This window comes from Lithobates pipiens, unplaced genomic scaffold (genome assembly GCF_037356315.1).
Source record: "Lithobates pipiens isolate NorthernLeopardFrog02 unplaced genomic scaffold, aLitPip1_a1.2 Scaffold_18, whole genome shotgun sequence".
In the NCBI taxonomy this organism is placed as follows: domain Eukaryota; kingdom Metazoa; phylum Chordata; class Amphibia; order Anura; family Ranidae; genus Lithobates; species Lithobates pipiens.
This window is the reverse complement of record NW_027507758.1, coordinates 615,094,069-615,111,417: the sequence shown is the minus strand read 5'-3', so window position 1 is coordinate 615,111,417 and position 17,349 is coordinate 615,094,069. Positions and strand designations below refer to the sequence as shown.

The following is a 17,349-nucleotide window of genomic DNA, read 5'->3' as shown; positions in this document are numbered from 1 at the left end:
CTTGCAAGGGGCTCGGCCAAACCATCCCATTGTCTTAAAGTTATTACTGAAAAGAACCAAGGTTGTACCCACGTATCCTGAACTGATAAGAGAAGTGCAGGAAGAGGAATCTATATTGGAAGTAAAGAGTCAGAGAACGAGAGAATTCAATTCTATTTCTGCTAAGAGGGAGAAAGTAGTTGCCCGATCTGTCCATGTTGAAGCAGGTTTATCGGATGAGGACAGTGAAACTGAGTCAGAACAGGCTGGGCTGGCCATTTCTGATACTAACAAGCTGGTGGGCAAACCCGGACCAGCTGAGCTGATGACCCAAGTAGTTCAAGCCCAAACTCAGATGTATCATGCACTAATGCGAGTAATGGAAACTCAAGCAAAGGTCCAAGAACAAGGACTTCACCAAAGGTCCAAGACCAAGGATTTCCAAACTTCAGAGTGCGAGAAAATAAATTTTATGGATGTGGAGAAGTTGGACACTTCCGGACTGAGTGCCCCAAGGCTGGAATCAGCCCACAATTACTCATGCAAGTTTTAAAAGATTTACAGAAGCTGCTTTTCTAAAAGCCGGCAGGAAACTTCAAGGGACCTCAGTGAAGGAGCTATTTGAGAGTCCCGAGGGAAAACTGCGCTCCAAAGCTAAGAAAGAATCAAAGAAGAAAAAAACAAAAACAAAAGCTGTGTGCTACCTCTTTCCCTTCCTTGCCTGTTAAAAAGAAAACTGGGCCCCCGGGGAAGGAAAGACGGACACGGCAAATCAATGCACACCTTTCTGATCGAGTTGTTAAACAGGCTCCACTGCCCTCAAGCTGATTAGGGCTCAAACTATAGTCATCAGCTAGAAAACTACCCAAGAAAAAAACTGCCCAAGATAAAAGTAGAGCATATCTATATTCAAGCTTTGCTGGATACAGAAGCCCAGGTGACTTTTCTGTATCGGGACTTCTATAACAAGTACTTAAGGCACATCCCTTTGTGTAAGCTCGAATAGTTGGAGATCTGGAGTATAGGTACCCAAAAGTGCCCATATGACGGTTATATCCCTATCAAGCTAACTTTAGATACTTCCTTGGCTGGAAAGCCGAAGACTTTCGGCACTTTGGCTGTTGTCTGTCCTCAACCTCCTGGGGCAATCTGAAATTCCTTGCTGATAGGCAACAACACCAATCTTGTGAGGCTATTACTCACGCCGCTGGCCCTGGAGGGAAGATCCATCCTCAGTTGCAAAAGGCTTTTCAGCATGTATTGCAGGAAAAAAAGGCCCCCACCGAAGGAGTAGGAAAATGTGGTGACTAGATACACAAGAAAAGGTGTTGCAACATAGTGAAAGAACTTGTATGAAAGCCACTGTTAAGCGATCATGGGATCAACCGGGTCTCTATGTGGTAGTAGAAGCTGATCCACTGGAGGGTAGATAGTGGAATAGAACTAGTTCCAGAGATCATATCCACTAGGGCCTTACTGAGAAGCAGGGGATGAATCCCTGTCAGTGTGAGGAATGTCACCAGCCTATGCAATCAGCCTGAAGCCTTGTATGGTCATTGGGAAATTGAGTGCTGCCACCCCAGTGACAGGGGATGACTTAATCCAGAGGGAAAATGGAAGAGAGACCACTATCCAGTGTCCAAATCTGTCCCCCAGATGGGAAGAGAGGATTAAAGCTCAGTTAGCCCGATGGGAGACAAATGTACTCCAAGAATGACTTTGATGTGGGTTGCACCAAGAGTGCTCAACACAGAATTCGGCTGAGTGAAGATACTTTCCAAGAAAGAGCTAGACAAATCCCTTTGTGTGACCTGGTGGACCTTCGGGAACAATTGGCTAAACTGAAGAAGTTGGGGGTCATTAGAGAATTGAGGAGCCCTTACACCTCTCCTATTGTGGTCGTGAGAAAGAAAGATGGATCCCACTGGATGTGTATTGACTACCGAACTTTCAATTGACTACCCCAGATCAGTACACAACCCCTTGAATAGAAGAGGCCCTGCAATGCCTACCAGGAGCTAAATAGTTCAGTGTTCCAGATCTGAAGAGTGGATATTATCAGATACCCATGCATCCGGACGACCGAGAGAAGACAACCTTTATCAGTCCTCTTTGAATTCGACTGCATGCCACAGGGGTTAATAGGGGCCCCCACCACCTTTCAGAGACTGATGGAGAACACAGTGGGCGACATGAACTTGATAGAAGTGCTCGTGTATCTGGATGATATCATCGTTTTTGGCAAAATGTTGGAGGACCACGAAGCTCGATTGGAGAAAGTCTTCCAATGATTACACACTGAGAGGCTGAAGTTGTTGTTAGAGAAGTGTCAAATCTATCAGACTTCAGTTACGTATCTTGGACATGTAGTCTCAGCCGAGAGAGTGGCCACTGATCCTCAGAAGGACAGTTTCTAATACAGTGCAGATGGTGTACACAGTATCTAGTACAGTTTCTACTACACTTCTGGTGGTGTACATAGTATACAATACAGTGCAGCCGTTGTACAGTTGCTAATACTGTGTACACCGCCTGCACTGTATCTAATACAGTGTGTACAGTTTCTACCACACTTCTGGTGGTACAGTGTTGTGGCACCACCACCCAAGGCCCAATTTTTCTGCTCCTGTTTAACAGGGGCATGTAATTACAATTTTTGATATAATATTTCACAGCAGGGCCCGTTCCTGTGACCACCGAGAGTATCTGTAAGGGGTTACAGTGTTGTGGAGCCACCACTACCACCACCGCCCAAGGCCCAATTTTTCTGCCCCTGTTTAACAGTGGCACATAATTACAATTCTTGATATAACATTTCACAGCAGGGCCCGTTCCTGCACCCACAACTGTGAGGGCTTAGTGTTCTAGTACCACCAACACCTAAGGCCCAATTTTCTGCAGATTATATAGGGCAGGCCGTATAGTATATATACTGCTGTTCAGAGTATATAGTTCCTGGGGGCCTGGGGGATCCCCACTCCATTTTGTAAAATATTTGGGTGCAGGGTTTTCCTTAATATCCATCCCAGACCTGAAGGACCTAGTTTGGATTTTGGGGGTGACATCCACGCCATTTTTTTTTGGTATTTTTATCTATATTGCCGGGATCCGACAATTCATTACAGCCACGAGCAGTTTTAAATTACATTTTTTTCCTTTTAGAAATGTCATTTTGCTGTGGCACAGTTAAAACATCAGAAAGATGTGCTACTTTACAGGCATACTAAGGATACCCCCAGGCACAATATATTACAGGAATATTTCACTTTTATTGTTTCACTTTAAGCATTATTAAAATCACTGCTCCCGAAAAAACATTTGTTTTTAAAACTTTGTTTGGCATTGATATATGTCCCGTGGGGCAGGACCCAGGTCCCCAAACACTTTTTAGGCAATAACTTGCATATAAGCCTTTAAAATGAGCACTTTTGATTTTTCACGTTTGTGTCCCATAGACTTTAATGGTAACTTAACTTTACATTTTTTGCCTGTTCGCATGTTCTACTGCAAACCGAACCGGAGGATGTTTGGCTTATCCCTAATCAGAACAAGATGAGTGTCACAAGCTTTCACACCTCCCATGTTCTTGTACAATAAACATCTGCCATGACACATTCTGTGCTGATTGGATGAGAGTGTCGGAATTACCTCTGTGGCTGGGGTATGTTCCCGACACTCGTTAAGGCTGAGGAAGCCACCAGCTGTGAAATGTCTCCAGCATTACAGAACAACACCAGTGACATGTGACTAACTACTATTAGTTATAGCATGACCTGGATTCATGAGAACCTTCAAAAGCATAGAAAGCACAAAATTATCATGGTGTAGATTGGAATGATCATTTATTAGTCATTGACATTAGTCATTAGTTATTTATTAGTCATTATTAGTCATTGACAGGGTGATGTCCCCACGGGAGAAAAAAAACGAATGCTGTTCTCCTCATCCGGAAGACCTTGTAACTTGTCTTGTCCTGTTGTGACTTCACTCTGGATGAGGAGACAATGAAGGCAGGTATGAGCAATATAATCCAAACAAATTACCAGTCAATATGTCATATAGACAGGGCTGTCTTTAAGGCAGGGCAAAAGGGGCAGCTGCCCTGGGCCCTGTCATTGTTGTGGGGCCCAAAACAGCTGCCTCATACTTGCCAACTATCCAGGTTTAAATTCCCTTGTCCCTTGAAGTTTTATTCCTGTGCTGTGTCCTAATATCTGTGAGAAGTGCTGGTACTAATGCTGCCCAGTTCTGCCCTATTGTTGTGTGCAAGTGACTCACCTGCAGGCCCTGTGTTTACATATAAATAACCAGCATTCATATGTAAATAGCGACGACAATACTAACTAAATAGCTGCGGCTGGGGGCATTGATATGTAAATAAAGGTGGCATTCCTATGTATATCATGCTCCCCTGCTGTGAGGAGGTGATGTGCTGTAACCTCTAGCAACTAATCAGTGAGCCGCAACGTGTGCTGTAACCTCTAGCAACTAGTCAGTGAGCAGTAATGATATGCTGTAACTGCTGGCAACCAATCGCAATTGCTGCCTGATCTGATACAGAAAACTGATTTTAGGTCTAGCTGCTATTTATTGTATGTTTCAGAGTAGGTGGAGAGGGAAATTGCATGGGGGGGGGGCGCCCAAGAAAATTTTTGCCCAGGGCCCAATCTATATTAAAGACGGCCCTGCATATAGAAGCATTATTACATGAAAAATGGACACATGGTATTTCAGATCTGGGTAGACACGACTGGGTTTAATGACTCTGCTGCTTCTTATATCAGAGTTTCCTCCTACCGCTGTGAGACTTCCCCACTGTAGCTTGTAGACTTGGAAAAGAAGGAAGGAGCGCCCGACCTCAAAACAAATGCAAGCTTTAGGTAGGTTTAAAAGGTGTTTATTGAAAGTAGCGACATGTACATCAAGCCAACGCGTTTTGGGGGAAAAACACTCCCCTTCTTCAGGGCTGTTGTTGGTATGCTATGAGGAAGGCTGTATAAGCCGAACACATTGCATATCTGGTGCTTTGTCATTTTACATGTAGCCGCAAAAATAATTTCTTTATTAAGAGTACACTGAGTATCCGGCTTTATACATTATGGACGGTTGCTGCATGCTATTAGATAGGAATGGTTTGCCAAACTGGATATATTAATTGCAAGATTTCAGATAGCAGGCTGACCGAGTCCTGACTATACAGTAGCTGCAGAGGCAACAATCTTTCCCATCTAATAGCATGCAGTAACAGCCCTGAAGAAGGGGTAGTCCTTTCCCCTGAAACACGTTGGCTTTATGTACATGATGCTAATTTCAATAAATGCCTTTTAAAGTAATAAATAGGGCATTTTTTTTATTTAAAAAAAATAACAAACATGTTATATTTATATGCTCTATGCATTGGTTTTACACACAGCAGCCACCGATCGTCTTCTTCTTCTTGGGTCCCTCACTGGTATTCCTGGTCCCTCCCTCATGTTTAGTGCCCACATAGCAAGCAGGTTGCTACAGGAGTACCCAAGCAGACTCCCTCCTGAGCCAAAGCGCTGTATATCTAATCACATAATCTGCCCTGCCCCTGCTCTCTTCTCATTGGCTCACTGGCTGTGATTGACAGTAGCGGGAGTCAATGGCTTCCACTGCTGTTTCAGCCCATGAGGAGGGAGAGACCCAGGTGAGCTGAGGTCCCCGTGCATAGCGCTGGAGGAAGATCGGGCTCAGGTAAGTATTGGGGGGCTGCAGCACACAGAAGTTTTTTTTTTTGGCTGCATGAAGGTAAATAAACCTTTGAGTCTTTACAACCACTTTAAACCTACCTAAAACTCATATATCTCTCTAATTCCTGTCTGATCAATGTTTATAAACAATGTTACTTTCTATCCCTATCTCCCATCTGCACTGTATCTAATACAGTATGTACAGTTTCTACTACACTTCCGGTGGTACAGTGTTGTGGCACCATAACTCAAGGACCAATTTTTCTGCTCCTGTTTAACAGGGGCATGTAATTACAATTTTTGATATAATATTTCACAGCAGGGCCCGTTCCTGTGCCCACCAAGAGTATCTGTGAGGGGTTACAGCATTGTGGCGCCACCACCACCACCACCCAAGGCCCAATTTTTCTGCCCCTGTTTAACAGAGGCACATAATTACAATTTGTGATCAATGTTTATAAACAATGTTACTTTGTATCTCTCTATCTCCTGTATGATCAATGTTTATAAACAATGTTTATAAATGTTTATAAACAGTGTTCTAGATGCTTTTCTGCATGCATGTTTTTGGTGCGTTTTTGATGCAGTCGTGTGAACTTTCATCTCCTGTCTGAAAAATATTCATAAATATGTTGCTTTCTCCCTCTCTATCTTACATCTGAGTAATGTTTACATCTGATCACAGTCATCCACTTACTGGTGGGTTCCAAGCAACCAGCAGCACAGCCGACATCACAGCACTTCATTTTCCCGAGACAATCCGAGTCTCCAATACATCTCCTGGGGATGGGGAGCTTACAATCTACAAAGGTGTTAACCACGGGACAGGTGCCCGGTTTCACTACCACTGCAGGAAAAAACACATTTATCATTATTTTTACAGGTAGTTATATTTACCTAGCGCTTTACAGAGACATTGTACATTCACATCAGTCCCGGCCCTCCAGGATATAACAAGGCAATAACTGTCTATACTGAGAATGAGTCTTTACAAACACTTTAAACCTACATAAAACTCGCATTTCTTTGGACATCGGGTGCTCTTTCCTTCTTTTCCAAATCTACAAGCGGAAATGACCGTAAAGCCGAATTGGAAAAGGTAGCAGCCCAAGCCCCAAGAGAGTTCGCCGCCACCATCCACCATTGGGCATAACCTACTGGAAAGGGATTTCTTCCTATTCACCCACACAATTTCCCATCCATTACCAGTGACTGATCCAGTCAGTCCAGTGCGCTCTCCAGCACAAACCAGTTACCACTGTAGCTTGTGTCTCTGCTTCTCCTTCTAAGCCCCTCCACCAGTTTGTCTTTGCTCATCCCAAGACCATAGCGAGGGTGTTATCCACTCACAGTTTGACTCCTACAAATGTGTCTTTATTCTCCATTATGGAGAACCATTAAGGGCGGGGTGGCACATTTTATTTGGCTTTCTATTGGCCATGGGAGTTAGGTAAAAATGGGACATGTAAAGGGAGCCTAAAGCAGAACTTCACCCACAAGGGTAAGTTCCTGTCTTCCTCCTCTGCCCCCCTTCATCCTCCTATACATTTGTTACTTTCTTTATCGTACATCAGGGGACACAGAGCCTTAAGTAATAACTTAATGAGTATATGGGCACCTTCAGGTGATGGACACTGGTATACCGAATCCAGGAAATTCACTCCCTATATATCCCCTCCTCCTTCCAGGAGCACATCAGTTTTTTTGCCAGTGTCTAAGGTGTTGGTCACGAGAGGAAGAAGTGCTCTGAGATTGTAGCATTGCGATGCACGTCCACCTATCCCTTCCAAAAAACTTTTTTTGAACATACACGCCATCACTCCCCAGGGTCCCCGGGCCTCATTTCGGCCATTTATGCCTCCCTGACTGGTCGCCCGCCATCGGCACCCCTCTCTTATATGACTCAATGGGAAAAGGACCTTCAGGCCCCAGTAGACCCAGAGGATTGGAACAGAGCCTGGCACACGGTCGCCAAATGCTCGTTCAACACAAATACCCTAGAGGCCGCATATAAAGTAATGTTCCGATGGTATTGGGTACCTGCCCGCACGGCTCGGGCATTCCCTGGGAGTACTGACAGATGCTTCCGCAACTGTGGACAGCGAGGTGATGTCATGCACACATGGTGGGCTTGCCCAAGGTTGGTGGGGTTCTGGTCTAGGATTTTTGGCTTACTGCAGACACTCTTTCATCTAACGATTCGAAGGGATGCTAGGCTAGCTCTCCTACATTGCCCGGTTCCTGGCCTGCGCGGCCCTCAACAGAAGCTGGCTACCTATCTGTTTATAGCGGCCAAGCGGGCCATTGCCCAAGCCTGGAAGTCACAACGGGTAGATTTTCAAGGGGTTAAGACACGCATGACTGCTATGTTACTTCAGGAACGTATGTCCAGTATTGTCCATGATTCTCATGCTAAATTTCTAAAGATCTGGGAGCCGTGGATCTCTTATGAGTTCCCCACGCTCCAAGCGGCATGCCTGGGCTTGGTCTAAATTCCCCTGGCGGGGCGTCCGAGCCCGAGCTTCCCCCCTTCCTATCCTCCCCCTTTTTTTCTCTTTACCCTTCTTTCTTCTGTTCCCTATCTCTCTTCACTCTCCTTAGTAATCCCTCCCATTGCTAATAAAAACTGCTGCCACCCATGGACGGGGGTAGTAGGAACAGGGCTTACTCGCAGGAAATGATAAAGGAACGAGTTGTTTGGTACTGAACCAGTTTAGATTCCATCTCTTGCTCATCTCCCTTCCTTATCTTGAGTTTACTAGAAATATATTGTTATGGTTAGCCCTTTGGGTTTGTATTCATGATTAGTGGCCCCTGCGAGGGCTCACAAGGAGTTGATTGTAATCTCTTGTTTATTAATGTTTATTCAAAAATTCTCAATAAACATATTGAAACAGAAGAAGTGCTCTGAGGAGCTCCAGGAGGGATCCATGCTGGATTTAAATAGCCTCCACAGACCGGATCCATCCAAAGTGCCACGGGGGCCAAAGTAGATGGTACCCGGGCCTTGTATCCGAAGCACAAGGTTTTGCCTGTAACGCCTCTCTTTGCAGGGCTGGACCCCGGGACCCAGGGCTTTGGTCATGTTACATTACCTAAAAGCTTTTCCTGGTGGGGTGCTTTTTACAGGTCCAAGGGACCCGGTCCTTGAAGGTTTGCTAAACGCAGCCCACCGTGATGGGTGAAGGTTGGAGTGACTGTTAATTCAGCAAATCTTGCGGTGGGGATAAGGTAAGGGAAGAAACTTAGGAACTAAAAAGTTCATCAATGCTTTCTTCTTTAAGGGAAAAAATGTTGTCATGCCTTAAAATCTCCACTAGAGAGAGTATATGCACATACCTTAAAGCGGTTGTATACTCAAAATTATCACTTTGCATGTCTTTTTGCGTATAATTATTACAAACCGATTGCCAGTAGTCATTTTTACTATGTTTCCTTTTCAAGTTAGTGATATTTTGAAGAGTGGAGACGTGTAAAGCGCATGCGCCGTATCCTCGTTCATTCCGGCAAGCCGAGGCCCTGTCGGAAAAATTCATTGTTTATGTTGGGGCTGCGTAATTTTCTGTTGTAGACGTCAGCCCCGACATCCCGCGATGCTTCGTCAAGATTCTTCCCTAAGAGCATCATGGTTAACATGTGACTTGCACGTCACAGAATCAAGGAAAGACAGATGTGCGAGATACAGGGAAGAAGAGGCTTGAATATTTTGATCGTAGTGCGCACGTGTGGGATTACGGAGGCAAGGATGAACTGTGGGCGGAAATATAAATAGATTCAGACGCAGAAGACCACAGTGGAGATGGCGCCGGCTTATAGGATGAAAAACGGTTTACAAGATCAAGATTATCTACAGTAAGAAAAAAATTTAGATACATATATTATGATCAATCGATTTATAAACACCTTGTCTTTATGAATGTGGTACCGTAATTATAATGTTAGTATTGGAGGGGTTTCTACCACTTTAATCTGTTGTCTTCACTGTAAAGCTCAATGTCAGTCTGTGTGTGGCGGCAGCAGCTTGTGGGGAGGGATTCCTCTCAGGTAGGAGATCTTCAAAATGCTTCTTTCTCCCCCCTGAAGGGACCAGAGGGTTAGGGAAACATCGGCGGTGTACCCCCTGGCATCACCCCTCCCCCCACTGCGGGGGGTGCGGAGGTCCCGAAGTTTGCTCAGACTGTTTTCTTTGCCTGCTGGTGACAGTGCTCTGCCTCTCCCCCTCTTCTGTTGAGTCTGCGGACCCGAAAGCCGCCCGTTCTTTTCAAACGAAAGGAGGGGGGCGGGTTTTCAAAGGGGGTGGGGCCTAGGCGAGGACGCACGGCAAGGCTTAACAACCAGCTGGAGCAGTCTCTCCTCCGTTGATAGCGAGGAGAAGCAATCAGGCTGCACACAGGGACACAGGAGCGGTGGGGCACGTAAGGGCTGCAACTGGCATTCCTGATACAGGAAGGACATTTATTCCCAGCAGTAGGCTGAACTTAATAGCGGCATCAATCTGTCATGACTATGTTAAGCAAGTAGTGCAATTTAATAGTACCTCTGCTTTTGTGCTTAGGACTATGCGTACCAAAAAAGACACCACAAAAAAACAAAAAAACTAAAGGTTTCACCCCCAGGCATTAGGAATTCCAGTGGCACACTGTCATCCTCTCCTGAAATACCAATTATGGCCAGCCAGGGTGAGCCATTGGAACAAATTGATGGTGCAACTGCTTCTCACATCTCAGCCCCTGTATACGTGACTGAAGATGTCTTTTCCTCCACCCTGCAAGGCCAGGAAGGAAGATTAGAGGCTTTAATCGCATCCTATATTCAAATGGATAGGAAACATGCTAGATCCCCTCCCCCACTTTATACCCTTTGCAAGGGGAACAGTGGGCACAGGATGAGGTGTTACCCTCAGGCGATCAGGAGGAAAGACAAACCGATGATTCCTTTGCTGAGAAAACAATAGTAGATTAACCTTTTTCAGCCTCGCAATCTGAGAAATTGCTGATACAATGTCTTATGGAGATGGTTCGTTCTACTTTCATGCTACCCCTAATGGAGTCTGCTGAAAGCTCGGTTTCTTCCATAGGTTCTTTAAAACCTTTAAAGCCTTTGCATGCATTTCCTGTCCATGCATTACTAGAACAGCATATTTACGCTGAATGGGATCACCCGGATAAGCATTTTCTTTCTCCAAAGAGATTTTCAGTTCTCTATCCCATGGAGGAGAAATTCGTCGAAAAATGCAAGGTACCAGCAGTTGACGCTGCGATTTCCAGTGTGAATAAAAGTCTAACTTGTCCAGTAGACAATACACAAATGCTTAAGGATCCAGCAGATAAAAGGTTGGAATTCCTGTTAAAATCTGCTTTTTCCTTGGCAGGTGCCGTTACTCAGCCTGCAGTCGCAATAGGCGTCTGTCAATCCCTAAAGGATCAATTTAGACAGGTCCTTAAAGAGGTTCATGCACAACAAGCCCGGAAATTGGCCGTACTACCAAAAGCATTATGCTTTGCCATTAAAGATTCTATTCACCAGGCGTCCTGCCTTATGCTTATGCTTGTACATATGCGTAGAATCCTGTGGTTAAAAAATTTATCAGCTGAAGCTCCTGACTGTGTTCCCTTTTCATGGAAATTGGCTATTTGGGGATGATTTGGACAAATACATCCAAATTTCTAGTGGGAAAAGTACTCTTTTTTTGGTCTCTTCAGCCTGACATTCTTTGGGCTATTTGCCAAAGATGGAGGACTCTGGACGTAGATCTTCTAGCATCCAGATTCAACATGAAGTTAGTCAACTTTGTGTCCAGTACAAGGGATCCACTCGCATGTGGAACAGATGCGTTGGTGTCCCCGTGGGATCAGTTCTCACTGATCTATGCATTTCCCCCTATTCAGTTGCTGCCTCGACTTCTTTGCAGCATCAGGCTGGAAAGAAAGCCAGTAATTCTGGTAGCACCAGCATGGCCCAGAAGGCCATGGTATGTAGAAATCGTAAAGATGGCAGTGGAGGGTCCATGATCCCTCCTACTATGGCCAGACCTACTCTCACAGGAGGCGATATTCCATCCTATATTCCAACGCTAAATTTAACGACTTGACTATTGAAATCCACATTCTGAAGAAACCTGGGCTTTCCGGGTCAGTTATCTCTACCTTGATTAGTGCAAGGAAGCCAGCTTCCAGGACTATATATTATAGAGTCTGGAGGGCTTATGTTTCCTAGTGTGAATCCAAGGGTTTGCACCCTCGGAGGTATATCATAGGCAGAATTCTTGCCTTTCTACAATTAGGGGTAGAGATGAAGTTGGCCTTGAGTACTATTAAGGGCCAAATCTCAGCTTTATCGGTCTTATTTCAAAGACCGCTTGCTACACATTCTTCAGTCCGGGGTTTTATGCAAGGGGTGATGTGGCTTAATCCGCCAGTCAAACCTCATTTGAACCTTTGGGATTTGAACTTAGTTTTGTCAGTGTTACAAAAACAGCCATTTGAACCGATACAACATATTCTCTTAGTCCTTCTGACAAGGAAGTTGGTATTTTTGGTTGCTATATCCTCAGCAAGGAGGGTTTTTCGGAATTGGCTGCTCTTTCTTGTAAAGAGACATACTTGATTGTTCATGAGGACAGAGTGGTGTTACGCCCTCGTCCAGACTTTTTGCCAAAAGTGGTTTCAGATTTTCACCTGAACCAAGATATTGTCCTGCCATAATTTTTCCCAAAACCATGTTCCAGGGAAGAGAAGTCACTACATTGTCTTGATGTGGTGAGAGCAGTAAAAATCTATTTAAAGACAACTGCTCAGATTAGAAAGACTGATGTCTTATTTATTCTGGCAGAGGGTCCTAAGAAAGGCCAGGCAGCATCGAAGTACACTGTCACTAAGTGGATTCGGAAAGTTATAATTCAGACTTATAATTTAAGGGACAAGATTCCCCCTTTCCAAGTCAAAGTGCACTCTACCAGGGCGGTTAGTGCTTCTTGGGCAGTGCGTCACCAGGCCTCCATGGCTCAGATCTGTAAGGCCGCAACTTGGGCTCCGGTACATATATTCACCAAGTTTTATCAAGTGGATGTAAGGAGGTATGAGATATCGCCTTCGGGCGCAGTGTGCTGCAGGCAGCAGTATAGGTCCTCAGGTCTGGGTGTACCCTGTGAGTTGTGTCTCCCTCCCCTCAAATAGCATTGCTATGGGACGTCCCATTAAGTTATTACTTAAGGCTTGGTGTCCTATCATGTATGATAAAGAAAATAGGATTTTTATAACAGCTTATCTGTAAAAATCCTTTTCTTTGAGTATATCATGGGACACAGAGGTCCCTCCCCTCTTTTTGGGGTTTAAGTATATTGCTTTGCTACAAAAACTGATGTGCTCCTGGAAGGAGGAGGGGATATATAGGGAGTGAACTTCCTGGATTGGGTATACCAGTGTCCATCACCTGAAGATTCTTATATACCCATTAAGTTATTACTTAAGGCTCTGTGTCCCATGATGTACTCCAAGAAAAGGATTTTACAGATAAGCCGTTATAAAAATTCTATTTTTTTTTTGGGGGGGGGGGGGGGCGGACGAGTACCTGATTTTGACAAGTATCCATTCCTCCACTTCTGGTCAGATCGCAGTGTCCGCCAGCGACCCGTGATCGCCCCTTTGGGAGCCAGAACGGGAATCTGTCAATGTAAACAGATGGATCCCCGTACTGTTAGGGAAGTAGAGAGAGATATGCTGTTCCTAGTGATCAGGAACAGCAATCTCTCTCCTCTTCCGTCAGTCCCCTCTCCCCATAGTTAGAAATACCTCCCAGGGAAAACTTAACCCCTTGATCACCCCCTAGTGTTAACCCCTTCCCTGCCCGTGACAGTTATGCAGTAATCAGTGGCTATTTTTAGCTCCGATTGTTGTATAAATATCACTGGTCCCAAAAAAGTGTCTGATCTGTCTGCCGTAATGTCGCAGTCCCACCAAAAATCCTTGATCACCGCCATTACTAGTAAAAAAAAAAAGAATAATAAAAATGGCATAAATATATCCCCTATATTGTAGACGCTATAACTTTTGTGCAAACCAAGAAATATACACTTATTTTTTTTACTTCCTGCTCTTGAAGAGGAAGGGAGGTATCTGGGTAATGGTTGTCAGTGTGGTAAGTGTGGATTGGCTACATATACCTCACACTTACCCCTTCTCTGTCATTCTGAATAAAGAGGACTTACAAATGATGTGCACCTTTTTCTGTCATAGTCTTTTTTTTAATCTTCTCCTGCAACCAACTTGTTAAAAAAGTTGTATTATATGATTAAAAGGGTGTCTTTGGAGGCAGGAGGGGTGACTTTTTGGACGTTTCGGGTAAAATGACTCCCCTTCTTCAGGGCTGTTGTTGGTATGCTATGAGAAAGGCTGTATAAGCCGAACACATTGCATATCTGGTGCTTTGTCATTTTACATGTAGCCGCAAAAATAATTTCTTTATTAAGAGGACACTGAGTATCCGGCTTTATACATTATGGATGGTTGCTGCATGCTATTACATGGGAATGGTTCCCAAACTGGATATATTAATTGCAAGATTTCAGATAGCAGGCTGACCGAGTCCTGACTATACAGTAGCTGTAGAGGCAACAATCTTTCCCATCTAATAGCATGCAGTAACAGCCCTGAAGAAGGGGTAGTCCTTTCCCCTGAAACACGTTGGCTTTATGTACATGATGCTAATTTCAATAAATGTCGTTTAAAGTAATAAATAAGGAATTTTTTTTATTAAAAAAAAATAACAAACATGTTATATTTATATGCTCTATGCATTGGTTTTACACACAGCAGCCACCGATCGTCTTCTTCTTCTTGGGTCCCTCACTGGTATTCCTGGTCCCTCCCTCCTGTTTAGTGCCCACATAGCAAGCAGGTTGCTACAGGAGTACCCAAGCAGACTCGCTCCTGAGCCAAAGCGCTGTATATCTAATCACATAATCTGCCCTGCCCCTGCTCTCTTCTCATTGGCTCACTGGCTGTGATTGACAGTAGCGGGAGTCAATGGCTCCCACTGCTGTTTCAGCCCATGAGGAGGGAGAGACCCAGGTGAGCTGAGGTCCCCGTGCACAGCACTGGAGGAAGATTGGGCTCAGGTAAGTATTGGGGGGCTGCAGCACACAGAAGGTTTTTTTAGACTGCATGAAGGTAAATAAACCTTTGAGTCTTTACACCCACTTTAAACCTACCTAAAACTCGTATATCTCTCTAATTCCTGTCTGATCAATGTTTATAAACAATGTTACTTTCTATCACTATCTCCCATCTGCACTGTATCTAATACAGTATGTACAGTTTCTACTACACTTCTGGTGGTACAGTGTTGTGGCACCATAACTCAAGGCCCAATTTTTCTGCTCCTGTTTAACAGGGGCATGTAATTACAATTTTTGACATAATATTTCACAGCAGGGCCCGTTCCTGTGCCCACCAAGAGTATCTGTGAGGGGTAACAGCGTTGTGGCGCCACCACCACCACCAACGAAGGCCCAATTTTTCTGCCCATGTTTAACAGAGGCACATAATTACAATTTGTGATCAATGTTTATAAACAATGTTACTTTGTATCTTTCTATCTCCTGTATGATCAATGTTTATAAACAATGTTTATAAATGTTTATAAACAGTGTTCTAGATGCTTTTCTGCATGCATGTTTTTGGTGCGTTTTTGATGCAGTCGTGTGAACTTCAATCTCCTGTCTGAAAAATATTCATAAATATGTTGCTTTCTCTCTCTCTATCTTACATCTGAATAATGTTTACATCTGATCACAGTCATCCACTTACTGGTGGGTTTCAAGCAACCAACAGAACAGCCGACGCTACAGCACTTCATTTTCCCAAGACAATCCGAGTCTCCATTACATCTCCTGGGGATGGGGCCTTTACATGGTAAAAAGGGGATAACCGGAGGACAGGTGCCCGGTTTCACTACCACTGCAGGAAAAAACACATTTATCATTATTTTTACAGGTACTTATATTTACCTAGCGCTTTACAGATACATTGTACATTCACATCAGTCCCGGCCCTCCAGGATATAACAAGGCAATAACTGTCTATACTGAGAATGAGTCTTTACAAACACTTTAAGTCTACCTAAAACTCGCATTTCTTTGGACATCGGGTGCTCTTTCCTTCTTTTCCAAATCTACATGCGGAAATGACCGTAAAGCCGAATCGGAAATGGTAGCAGCTCAAGCCCCAAGAGAGTTCACCGCCACCATCCACTATTGGGAATAACCTAAAAAAAAGGGATTTCTTGCTAATCACCCACACAATTTCCCATCCATTACCAGTAACTGGTCCAGTCAGTCCAGTGCGCTTTCCACCACAAACCAGTTACCACTGTAGCTTGTGTCTCTGCTTCTCCTTCTAAGCCCCTCCACCAGTTTGTCTTTGCTCATCCCAAGACCATAGCGAGGGTGTTATCCACTCACAGTTTGACTCCTACAAACTTGTCTTTATTCTACATTATGGAGAACCATTAAGGGCCGGGTGACACCTTTATTTGGCTTTCTTTTGGCCATGGGAGTTAGGTACAAATGGGACATGTAAAGGGAGCCTAAAGCAGAACTTCACCCACAAGGGTAAGTTCCTGTCTTCCTCCTCTGCCCCCCTTCATCCTCCTATACATTTGGCACTTTCTTTATTGTACATCAGGGGACACAAAGCCTTAAGTAATAACTTAATGAGTATATGGGCACCTTCAGGTGATGGGTACTGGTATACCCAATCCAGGAAATTCACTCCCTATATATCCCCTCCTCCTTCCAGGAGCACATCAGTTTTTTTGCCAGTGTCTAAGGTGTTGGTCACGAGTGAAGAAGTGCTCTGAGGAGCTCCAGGAGGGATCCATGCTGGATTTAAATAGCCTCCACAGACCAGATCCATCCAAAGTGCCACTGCGGCTAAAGTAGATGGTACCCGGGCCTTGTATCCGAAGCACAAGGTTTTGCCTGTAACGCCTCTCTTTGCAGGGCTGGACCTCGGGACCCAGGGTTTTGGTCATGTTACATTACCTAAAAGTTTTTCCTGGTGGGGTGCTTTTTACAGGTCCAAGGGACCCGGTCCTTGAAGGTTTGCTAAACGCAGCCCACCGTGATGGGTGAAGGTTGGATTGACTGTTAATTCAGCAAATCCTGCGGTGGGGATAAGGTAAGGGAAGAAACTTAGGAACTAAAAAGTCCATCGATGCTTTCTTCTTTAAGGGAAAAAATGTTGCCATGCCTTAAAATCTTCACTAGAGAGAGTATATGCACATACCTTAAAGCGGTTGTATACTCAAAATGATCACTTTGCATGTCTTTTTGCATATTATTATTACAAACCGATTGCCAGTAGTCATTTTTACTATGTTTCCTTTTCAAATTAGCGATATTTTGAAGAGTGGAGACGTGTAAAGCGCATGCGCCGTATCCTCGTTCATTCCCGGCAAGCCGAGGCCCTGTCGGAAAAATTCATTGTTTATGTTGGGGCTGCGTAATTTTCTGTTGTAGACGTCAGCCCCGACATCCCGCGATGCTTCGTCAAGATTCTTCCCTAAGAGCATCATGGTTAACATGTGACTTGCACGTCACAGAATCAAGGAAAGACAGATGTGGGAGATACAGGGAAGAAGAGGCTTGAATATTTTG

The 17,349-nt window shown here is 44.4% G+C and overlaps 1 protein-coding gene across 1 annotated transcript in view; it reads right to left on the bottom strand.

Annotated features, from left to right (window-relative positions):
• Positions 1-574: 574 nt before the first annotated feature.
• The window catches only part of LOC143986835 (uncharacterized), a 65,839-nt gene continuing 49,064 nt past the window's right edge, over positions 575-17,349 (bottom strand). The window contains exons 7-9 of the mRNA XM_077485244.1: positions 15,500-15,649; positions 6,391-6,540; positions 575-633 (exon numbers count right to left, since the gene is read on the bottom strand). Of these exons, the coding sequence (XP_077341370.1) occupies positions 575-633; positions 6,391-6,540; positions 15,500-15,649 (359 nt within the window). The remainder of the gene's footprint in view (positions 634-6,390; positions 6,541-15,499; positions 15,650-17,349) is intronic.